Source organism: Scyliorhinus canicula, chromosome 1 (assembly GCF_902713615.1).
Source record: "Scyliorhinus canicula chromosome 1, sScyCan1.1, whole genome shotgun sequence".
NCBI classification, from domain to species: Eukaryota; Metazoa; Chordata; class Chondrichthyes; order Carcharhiniformes; family Scyliorhinidae; genus Scyliorhinus; species Scyliorhinus canicula.
This window is the reverse complement of record NC_052146.1, coordinates 278,581,403-278,596,008: the sequence shown is the minus strand read 5'-3', so window position 1 is coordinate 278,596,008 and position 14,606 is coordinate 278,581,403. Positions and strand designations below refer to the sequence as shown.

Here is a 14,606-nt window from a genome sequence, read left to right as displayed (position 1 = left end):
CTCCAGGTGTTATGCCACAGAGACCTTAAGTATTTTCAAAACAAAACAATGTTTATTCTGTGAATTCAGTGAACACTTTATAAACACACAGTAAACAGTTTATCAACTACCAACACTGATAATCCCCACCGATACAATACTCTACAGGTAACCCTTAATAACTTTCCTAACAACATCCATAAGTCAAAACACCTTTTTTTCCACAGAACAGTAGGTTTGAATTCTTTACAGAAAACAGTTATTACTTTGAAGTAATCAAGTGATCTGGAGACACCTTTTTAACCTGCATAGAGAGACACACACACACAAGACTTCTCTGTCTTTATCCAGCTTCCAAAGGTCTAAACCGAAAATAAACAGCCAAAAACAGCTCCCAGCTCAAAACGAAAGTCAAAGACAGAATCACATTCCAGCTCCACCCACACAATGACATCACTGCAGCCATTTGATAAAACACACTTTTCTTAAAGGGGCTCTCACATGACAGGCACCTTGTCAAACTCCTTCTGAAAATCTAAATAAATCACGTCCACTGGTTCTCCTTTGTTTAACTTCCTTGTTATCTCCTCAAAGAACTCTAACAGATTTGTCAGTCATGATCTCCCTTTGACAAAGCCTGCTGACTCAGTCCTTTTTTACCATGCACTTCCAAGTACTCTGCAATCTCATCTTTAATAATGGACTCTAAAACCTTACCAATGACCGAAGTCAGGCTAACCGGCCTATCATTTCCGGTCTTCTGCCTCCCTCCCTTCTTAAACAGTGGTGTTAAATGAGCCACTTTCTAGTCCTCTGGGACACTTCCTGCCTCCAATGATTGCTAAAGATCATCACCAATGCCTCCACAATGTATGGGTGGGGGGGGGGGGGGGGGGGGGGGGGGGGGGGGGGGGGGGTGGTGGTGTTGATGGGTCTGCGGGTGCCAGTTCTGGAGGGTCGCCAATGGGTCTGCGGGTGCCAGTTCTGGAGGTAGGTGGGTAGAGGTGGGGGAAAACGATGTAGGGTCGGGGGTGGTGGTGTTGGTCGCTGAGGAAACTGCAGGTGCCAAATCCCGAAGGGAGACTGTGTCCTGTTGCCCGTCCTGATGAGCCACGTAGGCATATTCTGGATTGGCATGGAGGAGCAGGACCTTCTCGACAAGGGGATCTGATTTATGACTAATCAAATGCTTCCAGAGGAGGACAGGCCTTGGGACTGACAGCCAGGACGGGAACGAGACCCCGGAGGTGGACTTCCTGAGGAAGGCAAACATACGCTCATGAGGAGTCTCATTGGTGGCAGTACACAGAAGCGACTGGATGGAATGGAGCGCATCGGAGAGGACCTCCTGCCAGCGGAAGACTGGCAGACTTCTAGACCGTAGGGCCAGGAGGACGACCTTCCAGACTGTCGCGTTCTCCCTCTCCACCTGTCCGTTGCCCCTGGGGTTGTAGCTGGTCGTCCTGCTGGAGGCGGTGCCCATGCTGAGCAAGAACTGGCGCAACTCGTCGCTCATGAAGGAGGAACCCCGATCGCTATGGATGTAGGTGGGGAAGCCAAACCAGGTGAAAAGGCTGTGCAGGGCCTTGATGACGGTGGCAGAGGTCATGTCAGGGCATGGGAAGGCAAAGGGGAATCTTGAGTATTCGTCAACAATGCCGAGGAAGTACACGTTACGATCAGTGGCGGGGAGGGGCCCTTTGAAATCGACGCTGAGGCGCTCAAAGAGGCGAGAGGCTTTTACCAGGTGTGCACTGACTGGCCGATAGAAGTGCGGTTCGCACTGCGCAGACCTGGCAGTCCCTGGTCACGGTCCTGACCTCCTCGATGGAGTAAGGCAGGTTGCGAGCCTTGATAAAGTGAAAATAACGGGTGACCCCCGGGTGACAGAGGTCATTGTGGCGGGCCCGGAGTCTACTTGTGCGCTGGCACATGTACCACGGGATAGGGCATCTGGGGGCTCATTGAGCTTCCCAGGTCGATACAAGATATCGTAGTTGTAGGTAGCGAGCCCGATCCTCCACCTCAGAATCGTGTCATTCTTGATCTTGCCCAGCTGTATGTTATAGAACATGAAGGCAACCGAACGTTGGTCAGTAAGGAGAGTGAATAGCCTGCCGGCCAGGTAATGCCTCAAATGTCACACAGCTTCCACAATGGCTTGGGTTTCCTTTTCGAACGGAGGAGTGTCGAATTTCGGAGGCATGGAGGGTACAGGATAAGAAAGCCACGGGCCTGCCCGCCTGGTTGAGGGTAGCGGCCAGCGCAAAGTCCGAAGCATCGCTCTCCACTTGGAACGGAATGGACTCGTCCACAGCATGCATCGCGGCTTTGGCAATATCTGCCTTAATGCGGTTGAAGGCCAGGTGGGCCTCAGCCGTCAGGGGAAAAACGGTGGATTTAATCAGTGGACGGGCCTTGTCCGCATAATTGAGGAACCACTGGGTATAGTAAGAGAAGAACCCCAGGCATCTCTTCAGGGCCTTGGGGTAGTGGAGGAGGGGGAGTTCCAGGAGGCATGGAGTCGGGGTCGGGCCCTAGGACTCCGTTTTCCACAACGTAGCCAAGGATGGCTAGGCGGGTTGTGCGGAAAACGCATTTTTCCTTATTGTAGGTGAGGTTAAGGAGTTTAGCGGTGTGGAGGAAGTGCTGGAGGTTTTCGTCATGGTCCTGCTGGTCATGGCCGCAGATGATGACATTATCTAAGTACGGGAACGTGGCCCGCAGCCCGTACTGGTCAACCATTTGGTCCATTTCTCGTTGGAAGACCGAGAACCCATTGGTGACGCCGAAGGGAACCCTGAGGAAGTGGTAGAGGCGGCCATCTGCCTCAAAGGCAGTGTATTGGCGGTCCTCTGGGCGGATAGGGAGCTGATGGTACTCGGACTTCAAGACAATTGTGGAGAAGGCTCGATATTGCGTGATCTGATTGACCATGTCAGATATGCAGGCGAGGGGGTACGCATCGAGCTGCGTGTACCGGTTGATGGCCTGACTGTAGTCGATGACCATCCGGTGCTTCTCCCCAGTCTTGACGACCTCCACTTGGGCTCTCCAGGGGCTGTTACTAGCCTCAATGATCCCCTCTCGTAGGAGTCGCTGGACCTCCGACCTGATAAAGGTCCTATCCCAGGCACTGTATCGCCTATTCCTAGTAGCGACGGCTTACAATCCGGGGTGAGGATGGCGAAGAGAGAGGGTGGGGCGACCTTAAGGGTAGCGATGCTATAGACTTGAGGGGGGCAGGGGTCCGTCGAACTTTAAAGTAAGACTTTGGAGGTGACACTGGAAGTCGAGCTCTTGTAGATTTCGATTGCTTGAGGACCTGCTACCGTGAGCAGCAACGCAGTGTGCCTCTCATCAGGCTGTGCCTGCAGGCCAAGGGCAGAAACATAGAGTTTAAACTGATGTTTGAAAACGCGCTAGTTTTCATTTATGTTACCCGAGACTTGAAGCTGATGGGATGCCTTTGAACCTTCCATTTCAAACTTCACCGTTGTTTGTTGTGTTCAGTTGCAAATAGCCGTGGTTCACCAGATCTGCAGAAGAATCTTCTCTTTTTCGTACTTCGGCCAGTTTCGCCACATCTTTTCTGTGGCTATCTCTATAAATGTTCCTCACCCCGGTACCATGTTGTGTTCTGTGGTCTTGCCGTTACAATGATGCACACAGAACATCTACTTGTTTAACTAGAACTATGACTGATAGATGAACACGTGGAAAGATAACAAACAGATTACTATGCAGATAAAGTTACTAAAGGAGTTCAGTGAACTCTCCTGGAGCTACTCTGTGTGCAACTATCCTGTTGTATGCCTTCCTACTAACTGCCGAGTCTTTTACGTCACGTGATCGATGTCTGATGCCACCAGCTGGTTGGAGGTCGCATTACGAACGATGTCCAAAACTATTCACAGGCATATCATCACAAGCGAGTTACTGCAATGCATTGTGGAGATGGTACAAATGGCTGCCAATGTTGCTTGATGGTGGAGGACACAATTGAAGGGACACAATTCTTTGATGGCACCTAAAGGCAAGAGAAGGCCCGAAAAGGAGTCTGAAAAAGGGACAGCAGTGATCTAGAGTCCAAGGGCCGGTCCCACCTCCTGGAAACACCTGCAAAGTATGTAGTTGAAGATGTGGCTGTAGGATCAGGCTCATCGGCCATGCAAGAACCCACAGAACGTGTCTTAGGCGGACAAGCGTACTTATTAACAAGTACTTGCCGAATAAGAATGAATGAATGTGAAAACCAATCTGAACAGAGTGGCAGTGAAGAGCTTGACACAACTGTGGACACTGATTGGGACACTCCACAAATCCCCCACTGACCACTAGAAAGATTGGATGTAAAACAATTGAGGATGACATTGACCTTCAGAGCCAATGGCATTGGGTGTCCACCTACACAGTTGGAGGCGATGGCCGAACCAACCATCTAGCATATTGATGTCACGGTGTCCTAGAGAGGTAGAGCCTCCTCTAACATGTTTTGATATTTGCAAAATTGCCTGTACACTCTGGCATAGGATATTGGCACATTCTGCGCCCCCTTCCGCCTTGCCCTCCCTGCTTACCCTGCATCCCCTGTGTTCACGCCTCACCTCCAATTGGTCTCTGTGATACTATCTGGCCTCCTCTCCCTTCTGCCCCTCTTTTTCTCCTCAAAATAGGTTGCACTCCTTAGTGCAGTACACAAACTCCATCCGTTGAAATGTAGGTGGCAATGAACTGTGCACAGGGGCTGGTTAAGCACAGCTGGCTTTTAAAGCAGACCAAGGCAGGCCAGCAGCGCAGGTTCAATTCTAGTACCAGCCACCCGAACAAGCCCCGGAATGTAGCGACGAGGGGCTTTTCACTGTAACTTCATTTGAAGCCTTCACATGACAATAAGCGATTTTCACAAAGGCTGCACTCGGCAGAAATGGTCCAAGAGAGTTAACGAAACAAAAGAGTCTTCATAACAAAGCCAACAAAGCAAAACCCACAAGGAAAGGTGTGAAATCTCAATAATTAAGGAAACTTTCATTTGAATTCCTAACAACTCATAGGCCAATGCACCTGTCCCCTTTTTTTATCCCACCCTTGGATGAGTAATGTGAAAAAATGGATTGGCCGCCTGCCCGTGTTGCCCATGCAATGAGCGCTGAAATGCACAGGCAACCTTGGGTTGTTCGTGATCTTAATTCCCCTCCAGTAGCACAGTGGTTAGCAATGTGCTTCACAGCACGGCAGGGACCCGTGTCCAATTCCCAGCTTGGGTCACTGTCTGTGCGGAGTCTGCAAGTTCGCCCCATGTCTGCGTGGGTTTGCTCCGCGTGCTCCGGTTTCCCCCCCACAAGTCCAAAAAGACATGCATTAGACAAATGGGACATTCAGTGCACCCGAATAGGTGCCGGAGTGTCGCGACTAGGGGATTTTCACAGTAACCTCATTGCAGTGTTAATGTAAGCGTACTTTTGACACGAATAAAAATTATTCTTATTATTATATAAAAGTAAATTACTGCGGAATCTGAAACGAAAGAGAATATGCAGGAAATTCTCAGCTGGTCTGGCAGCATCTGTAGGGAGTGAAAAGAGCTAACGTTTCGAATCTGACGACTCTTTGTCAAAGCTAACAGAGAGAGAAAGTGGAAAATATTTATACTGTGGAGTGAGAATAAAAGATGAGTCATAGCCACAGAAACCCAGGGAAACGGGGTGCTAATGGCCACAGAAACCAAGGGGATAGAGTGCTAATGGCAGTCCCCAGAGAGAACAAAAGATGTGAAAGGCCAAACAGCAGAGAAACTAACATCAGAGGGTGAACTGTAGATGTGGGGGGGAGGGGAAGGGGGAAGCAAAAAGGAGAAAGGGTAAGGAAAGGTGGATAAGATGGGCGGGGAGGTTAATATATATTAAGAAAGACAAGAAAAAAATAAATGGTAAAAGACAGTTAAAATGAAATGGGATGAAATCAAATGGGTCGAGGTTGGGTAGAGCTAATCATCTGAAGTTGTTGAATTTGATGTTGAGACTGGAAGGCTGTAGCGTGCCTAACCGGAAGATGAACAATTATTATTATTATAATTGGCAGCAGGCTCACTTCCAGCTTCTACACATGTCCATCAATTGTAATGCTGCGTGATGACGTGAGTGTGATGACGTCAGTATGTGTGCCCGTGTCTTCTCACATGATTTTTAAAAATAAATTTAAAGTCTCCAATTCTTTTTTTCCAAATTAAGGGGCAATTTAAGGTAGCCAATCCATTGGTCTTGCACATCTTTGGGTTGTGGGGGTGAGACCCACGCAGACACAGGGAAAATGTGCGAACTCCAGACGGATGGTGACCCGGGACCGGGATCATATCTTGGCGCTGTGAGGCAGCAGTGCTAACCACTGCGCCACCTTGCAGCCTTTCTCACTTGATTTTGAGTTTGGCTCGCGCCCACTTGAACAATGTAAAATTCTGACCAATAATTCAATTACGTTCCTGCATGCACTATCTTAATCTTTTGCAATTAAGAATTAATATCTTCAATTTTTCAAAATGAAATGTGCTTTAAATACTGTATTACAGGTTTAATTTGCAAAATTGTATAGCTGGATGTTAGCCACATTATTCCATTATAATATGAAATTACACAATGTCACAATTGAAGATTGAAAAGATTGTCATAATCACCTAACTGCATAAGTATTTTGATGCAGAATTGATTTTGTGATTGAAGACAGGGGGTGAATTTTTGCTCCCTCGTGCTTGGAAAATATCTAATGGGAGGACAATTAACATTGAGTGGAGAGCCAAGATCAGGGTTAGAATAAGGTTTTGAAAAAAGAATATTGTTTCCTTGTGTGCCACAAGTGTTTCTCTAACCATGGCACCCCAACCCTCACAAGCGATTCCCCACCAGGAGCATGTATCTTTTGCTGGGGCCATTCCACTGGATTCCAGGTAGACTGCTATTTCGGTCGGGAAGCGATTATTATGCAAATAAGATTTCCATGAAAATCGGTTGGACCTCATAGCTATTGCTTCTGGAAAGGCCAGTTGTTTGCTTGGTCATTTTCCTGCCCAGGAATTGATTTGAAGTTTATAAATTCTGCCTCACTTATTTACATAATGACCAGTATCATTGTGCATTGGGTAGCCTGTATCATTCCCACAGTTGTTCTTCCCACACCAATTAAACAATACAAAGGTGCACAAAGGAAGTACCAAGCTGATGCACATAATCATCTATTAATTCATTTTGCATGCATCATACTTCCATATCAGAAATCCATTGAACTTGACATATTATGGTCCTGGTTTATTCGGCTTTAACAATTTAATTGATTGTAAAATTTTATTTTAATAGTCTAATGATTAAATGGTTACATGGTTTACTTTAATGAATATAAACAAATACCCATGGTGGTCCTCGTGATGGCAGGTACTGGTTTAGTTGCCACCTTCTTTGAGTTGGCCAAATTCCATTGGCGTGTGGGTGGCTGCCTTTGTCTGGATTGTCTGCTCTCTATTGAAGAGGTAGAGGAGGATGAGGAGCTGAATGATCCAGGCAGAGAAGCTGAATAGGCAGCATATATTGAATAGAGAGAAAGGAAGAATGTGAGACAAGAGAATAAGGCAAATGAAAGTCACAGAAATGCTGAAATCAAAGTTAAGCACAATAGGTGAAATCATTCTTCAGCATACAAATCAAATAAAATCCAATAATTAATTTTCATTAATTGAAGGGTGTTTTTCTGTAGAGAAGGAATGTGCAAATACAATTTTGTTCTTGACCTTTTCCATCTTTTATTTTTCTGTTTTGGGCATTTATTTCCTCTGTAATACATTGGCAATTTTGCTTTCCTCATTTTGTTTTCATTTTTCAATGAATTTTCATTTAGAAACGTTTTATGACATAGGAATTACTGAGTGCAAAAGACCAAGATCACCCTAGTTCACCTTTGACCTTCCAAGTTGAAGAACGATAATAGAGAAATTGACGGATCAAAACTAACAATCTCTGTCAGTTAGTGTACGATAAGCCAAGTCAGAAAGTGGCACACGCAGAGCTTCAAGCCACTTTCAGCCATGTGTTAGCATTGGCATGTCCTGCATGCACCAGGGGCTGTTCTAGTTGATTTGACACATGTTTTTGAAATTTGAATTGCATAAGTCCAGTGTACCCTTGTGCTAATCACTTAAAGCTGAACAAATACATGAGATCCTTGCTTATATATACATAGAAGATAGGAGCAGGAGGAGGACCTTTGGCCCTTCGAGCCTGCTCCGCCATTTATCACAATCATGGCTGATCATCCAACTCAATAGCCTAATCCTGCTTTCTCCACATAACCTTTTATCCCATTCGCTCTAAATGCTATATCGAGGTGCCTCTTGAATATATTCAATGTTTTAGCATCAACTACTTCCTGTGGTAATGAATTCCACAGGCTCACCACTCTTTGTGTGAAGAAATGTCTCCTCATCTCTGTCCGAAATGGCTTAACCTGAATCCTCAGACTGTGACCCCTGGTTCTGGACACACCCACCATCTGGAGCATCTTCCCTGCATCTACCCTGTCTCGCCCTGTAAGGATTTTATAAGTCTCTATAATATCCCCCCTCACTCTTCTGAACTCAAGCGAGAACTATGCTAACCTAGTCAATCTCTCCTCATATGACAGTCCTGCCATCCCTGGAATCGATCTGTAAACCCTCGAGAGCAAGAACATCCTTCCTTCCTCAGAAAAGGAGACCAAAACTGCACACAATGTTCCAGGTTTGGCCTCACCAAGGCCCTATATAATTGCAACAACACATCCTTGCTCCTGTACTCGAAACAAAGAACAAAGAGAACAAAGAACAAAGAAACCTCTCGCAATGAGCCAATTAATATTCAGGCTTGAACTATTTAAAAGACCAGCAATTCAACTTGCAAGTGAGGTGCATTGGACTTTTCCTATTGCAAGACAATTGGTGGCTGCCAACTCTGTAGTACAGGCTGCACAACTGGAATTGGTGGCCACTGTCATTACTGCGCTGCGGACATCTGGGAAGGATTCAGTGATGGAACGGACCTCCAGGCAATTCTGGGATTTCACAAGGACTGGGCTGACAGGCCCCAGCATAGAACGTAGGGCATGTTGGATTATGGCAGGGGTGGGGGAAAGGTGGATGCAGGGACAGAAAACAATGAGGGCTGGTGTGGGCCTTTGATTCAAGAACCAAAGACCATGAAAGGAAACACTCTATCCCCCCTTTCACTGCTAGCGGTCCACAGGGTTATCCTGTCAGGAAGCATGTTGGTCGTAGACCTCTCCTATCACTTGCAAAATCTGAGTGGCAATAGGATTTTGGCAGTATGGGTGGCATAATGGTTAGCACTGCTGCTTCACAGCGCCTTGGGTTTGATTCTGACATCATGTGACTGTGGAGTTTGTACATTCTCGTCGTGTCTGTGTGGGTTTCGTCCGGGTGCTCCAGTTTCCTCCCACAGTCCAAACATGATTGGCCATACTAAATTGGCCCTTAGTGTCCAAAGATTGGGTGGGCTTACGGGGATAGGGCAACTTTCAGTAAAACAACAGGCGTCATTTTATTGTAATTACTAACCATAAGCCCCTGTTCGGCCTAGTAAAGGAGGATAAATTGATAGTCTTGGCCAGGATTCAACAGTGTGCTTTTGATGTTGGTGGCATACGAATACACATTTAACTATCATCCAGGCACGCAAAATGCACATGCAAACACCCTTAGCCTACTCCCACTGCCTGTAAGTCCCCCGTCCCCACCAGTAACGGATGAAGTTGTGCTAGCATTAGATGTTATGAACACATTACCCTTCACAGGTGGCCAAATCCGCACATGGACCCAAAAGGAGCCTATATTGGCCAAACTGCGCCATGTCATCCTACATGGTGGATTGCAGGGGAGGCTTCCGGTGGAACAGTGAAGCAATACGATAAAGCAGCAGGAGCTTTGCATGGAGGACAGCATCATCCTGTGGGGAGCCCGAGTGGTTGCCCCCGCAGCCAGGTCAGCGAACTATCTTGCAGGACTTGCATAGTGGACATCCGGGGATTTCTAAAATGAAGATGTTCGCTCGTGGAATGTGATGGTCAGAACTTGACGGCGACATTGAGCTACTAATGGAGCAATCCACAGCTTCCCAAGCGCACCAGTAACTCCCTCTATCAGCATCGCTCTACCTGTGGCCAGGTCTCCCCTGGGTGCAGTTGCATGCTGTCTTCGCTGGACCCTACTTGGGAGCAATATTTCTGCTGCAAACTGACATCTGCTCATAGTGGATGGACATGCACAAAATGCTTTCCACCACTTCTCATGCCACCACAGAGAAGTTGTGTCAGTCTTTCAGCACCTACAGGATGCTAGAGGTGCTTGTCACTGACAATGGATCCTCCTTTATCAGTGAGGAATTTCAAGGATTTAAGCGCATTAATGGGGTGAAGCATATCCAAACTGCCCCATATCACCATCTTCCAATCAAGGGCAGAACGGGAAGTCCAGACATTTAAATGGGACATGACAACAGACAATAGACCCCATTGATGCAAAGCTGGCGCAAGTCCTGATTACCTACCAGACCACACCACAAGCTACAACCGGAGTAGCATCGGCATTTTGTAAGGGGCTGCTAATCTCTAAGTGAGCTTGTGGGTCTCCCACACAACCACCCAGGGGCAATGTCACCCCACACACACGTGGGCATTACTCCACACCTCCACAAATAAGGACACTCTGCAATGGTGTCCCTCCTCTTCAGGGCCCCCTACACTCCCTTACAGGCCCACCCTCCAGGATCCCCCCCCCACCAAGTAGAGGCCCCTACTTACCTGCCCTGCCACCCTTCATAGCCCCCCTCCATTCTCCTTTCATGGGCATGGCCCTCTTCAGACCCTGCCCCTTGGCAGTGCCACCCTGGTAGCCTTGCAATGCCCCCTGGCAGTGGTCCTGCCATCTGATAACCTTGATAGTGCCAGGCGGCAGTGTCAAGGTGCCAACTGGGTGGTGCCAGGATGCTCACATTACATGGGAAGGGCCTGGGGACCACCCTGCATTACCCCTGGCCACCCAGGGGCCTCCAATGGACTGGGAGATCCTCCAGGTGCCGTTCCATCTGCTCCATATTTGAATGGAACAGTACTGAACAGCGCCAGGCTGCATCCTTGTTGGGGTGGCTGGTAGATCCCAAGTAAGCCTGCCTACATAGGTTTAAAATGTACGTAGGCGTATGCCGTTTCATCATGCCCCTTTTGGGCGGGATTCTGATTCCGACGCCTCGTGGGACTTGGGTATATCCCACGAGGCTGAAAAGGCTGCAGTGAAGCCCGCGGGAGGCCTCTCGCAGGACATACCGGCCACGTTGCGCTCTCACTTGAGCATACGGGGGCCAGTAGACCGAGCTCCTGGAGTTTATCTGTAGGTTTTCTGCCCACAGCTACACGGATTGATGGGCTAGAGGCCTGATAAATGAGAAATTCTTCAGGCTGTAGCCAAACAAGCCCAAGAGCAGGTTGGTCCAATGGGGGATTGGGGGAGATCTTATGACCGGCAATCCTGGGGGAAAAGTCAGCTGCTGATTGGGGAGCTGGTGGTGGATGGGGTGAGGTCCGATTGCGATGGGGGCAGTAGAGAGATCATGGGGAATGGTTGGGCCTGGAGGAAACACTACTGCTCTGACCGACTCACAGACAGTACTGTAAGGGTACTTGAGGCATGCATTCAACCATTCTCACATCTTCTCACTTGTCAGGTTTCCCAACGCTTGGGAAATCCAACTGACAAAAGTTGAAACTAGAATCACTGTTGTGATGAGACTGTGTATATTCACTGTAATATTTAAATGACAAGCCCAGCTCTTGTGAACGCATTGGTTATCATCCCTCATCCTTCCTCCTTTGAAACAGAGGAGGGCAGATTGGAGACGGGTTAGGATCATGTTTCAATTTCTTTTAATATCTGACCCACCCTTTTTTGTGAGTTAAGATTCAGCCCCTGTCTCTGATAACTCTGGCACTTATATCTACTGGTGGCTAATGTTGTTTTTTCTTATCTTCCTCTTCTTTATGCTACTTATACTCATTGGGACAGACCAGTATCAGAAAAGCATCTTACAAGATATCCCAGATCCTTAATCAAATATTTTATCCATCATTTTAAATAGTTCTGGTCTGCTATGGACACCAAAGGGGTAGTCTGTCAATGTGGTAGGTGCAGCACATCAAGCCATATTAGATACTTAGATGTTCATTTTGTGCCTGAAAGTGAGTGCAGTGCCATAGCATTTCTATGCCCATGTTGCTTAGAGCAGCTGGTTGCGAACTAATGCTGCTGGAGAAGGGCCCATTTTTGCTATGCTCAATAATCATTGACTATGCCTCCTTGTACTGGTCCTTATCAGCTTTCCAACACCACAATTTCCATTTCTGCCAACTAGTAGGTGGCCAAGCTGTGTTGCTACTTATGTGGGTACCCATTCAATCTAATTAAATTGACAGAATCCAAAATCACAGTTTTGGAAATAGGCAGGAGAGAAAATGTCTGCAGCTGTTGGAGGGAAGGTGGTGGTGTAGTGGTATTGTCACTGGACTAGTAATCCAGAGACCCAAGGGTAATGCTGTGGAGGCCTGGGTTCAAATCCCACCAGGGCAGATGGTAAAATTTGAGTTCAATAAAAGTCTAATGATGATCATGTTGCGATTGTCACTACACCTGGTTCACTAATGTCCTTTAGGGAAGGAAACCAACCTCCTTACCTGGTCTGGCCTACAGATGACTTTAGACCTACAGCGATGCCCTCTGAAATGGCCTATCAGGCAACTCAGTTCAAGGGCAGTTAGAGGTCACCAATAAATGCTGGCCCAGCCAGTGACACCCACCTCCCATGAAAGAATATTTAAAATTATTACAGGAGCTGTGAGATGGATTCACTGATTAAACTATTGTCCCAGAGAGTCAGTTCATAAGAACTAGGAGCAGAAGTAGACCGTCCGGCCCTTAGAGCCTGCTCCGCCATTCTATAAGATCATGGCTGACCTATTCGTGGTCTCAGAACCGCTTACCCGCATTCTCGCCATATCCTGTAATTCCTTTATTTTTCAAAAAAAATCTACCCTATCTTTAAATATATTCAATGAAGTAGCGTCTACTACTCCTTTCGGTAGGGAATTCCATACTTTAACCACCCTCTGAGTGAAGAAGTTCCTCCTTGATTCAGTCCTCAATCTGCCCCCCCTAATCTTGAGGCTATGCCCTCTTGTCCTACTTTCACCTACCAGTGGAAACATCCTTTCTACTTCTATCTTATCCATTCCCTTCAAAATTTTATATGTTTCTATTAGATCTCCCCTCAACCTTCTGAATTCCAGTGAATATAATCCCAATCTACTCAACCTCTCCTCATACGATAACCCCCTCAACTCCGGAATCAGCCTAGTAAACCTCCTCTGCACCCCCTCTAGTGCTAGCACATCCTTTCTCAAGTGTGGAGACCAAAACTGCACACAGTACTCCAGGTGTGGCCTCACCAGCACCTTGTACAACTGCAACATTACCTCTCTGCTTTTAAACTCAATCCCCTTCGCAATGAAGAACAAAATTCCATTTGCCTTCCTAATTACTTGTTGCACCTGCAGACCAACCTTCTGTGACTCATGCACAAGTACACCCAGGTCCCTCTACATAGCAGCATGCTGCAGCTTTTTACCATTTAAGTAATAATCCATTCTATTGTTACTCCTACCAAAATGCACGACTTCACACTTATTGACATTATACTCCATCTGCCAGACCTTTGCCCACTCACTCAATGTGTCAATGTTCCTTTGTAAGGTTTTACAGTCCTCAGTACACTTTGCTCTGCCACACACCTTCGTGTCATCTGCAAACTTGGATACCTTACACGTAGTTCCCAACTCCAAATCGTCTATATAAATTGTAAATAATTGTGGTCCCAACACCAATCCCTGAGGCACACCACTCATCACTGATTGCCAGCCAGAATAGCACTCATTTATTCCCACTCTTTGTTTCCTGTTAGACAACCAATCCTCTATCCATGCTAGTACTCTACCCTTAACACCATGCATCCTTATCTTATGCAGCAGCCTCTTGCGCGGTACCTTGTCAAAGGCCTTTTGGAAATCTAGGTACACCACATCCACTGGGTCCCCTTTGTCTACCTTGCTCGAAATGGCTTCATAGAATTCCAAGAGATTCGTCAAGCATGACCTGCCCTTCATGAATCCATGCTGCGTCCGTTCAATGGGACAATTTCTATCGAGGTGCCCTCCTATCTCTTTCTTGATAATAGACTCAAGCATCGTCCCCACGACAGAGGTTAAGCTAACCGGTCTATAATTCCCCATCTTTTGTCTACTTCCCTTTTTAAACAGTGGCGTCACATTTGCTGTTTTCCAATCCTCTGGGACAAAGCAATATGTGGCCAGAGCTATTTCCTCTTTTCTGCACCTCTGCTTATTTGAAGGATTCCATCTCACTTTTTTTGTATTGTGTTTCTTGACAAATGTCTTGAAGCACCACTCCATAGCTGACTGACAGCCCTGGCCAACAACCTCATCTTAGCAGTGATGCTCTTCTGTGACAGTTCCAGGGCTGTAGAAAATAA

At 46.9% G+C, this 14,606-nt stretch overlaps 1 protein-coding gene across 7 annotated transcripts in view; it reads right to left on the bottom strand.

Annotated features, from left to right (window-relative positions):
* The window catches only part of LOC119974729 (CAP-Gly domain-containing linker protein 4-like), a 513,643-nt gene that overhangs the window by 175,336 nt on the left and 323,701 nt on the right, over window positions 1-14,606 (bottom strand). For 6 of the 7 annotated variants that reach the window (XM_038813915.1, XM_038813928.1, XM_038813937.1 and 3 more), the window contains one exon: window positions 7,377-7,535. The exons of the other annotated variant lie outside the window; for it this stretch is intronic. In XM_038813915.1, coding sequence (XP_038669843.1) covers window positions 7,377-7,535 — 159 coding nt within the window. The remainder of the gene's footprint in view (window positions 1-7,376; window positions 7,536-14,606) is intronic. 7 annotated transcript variants of the gene reach the window in all.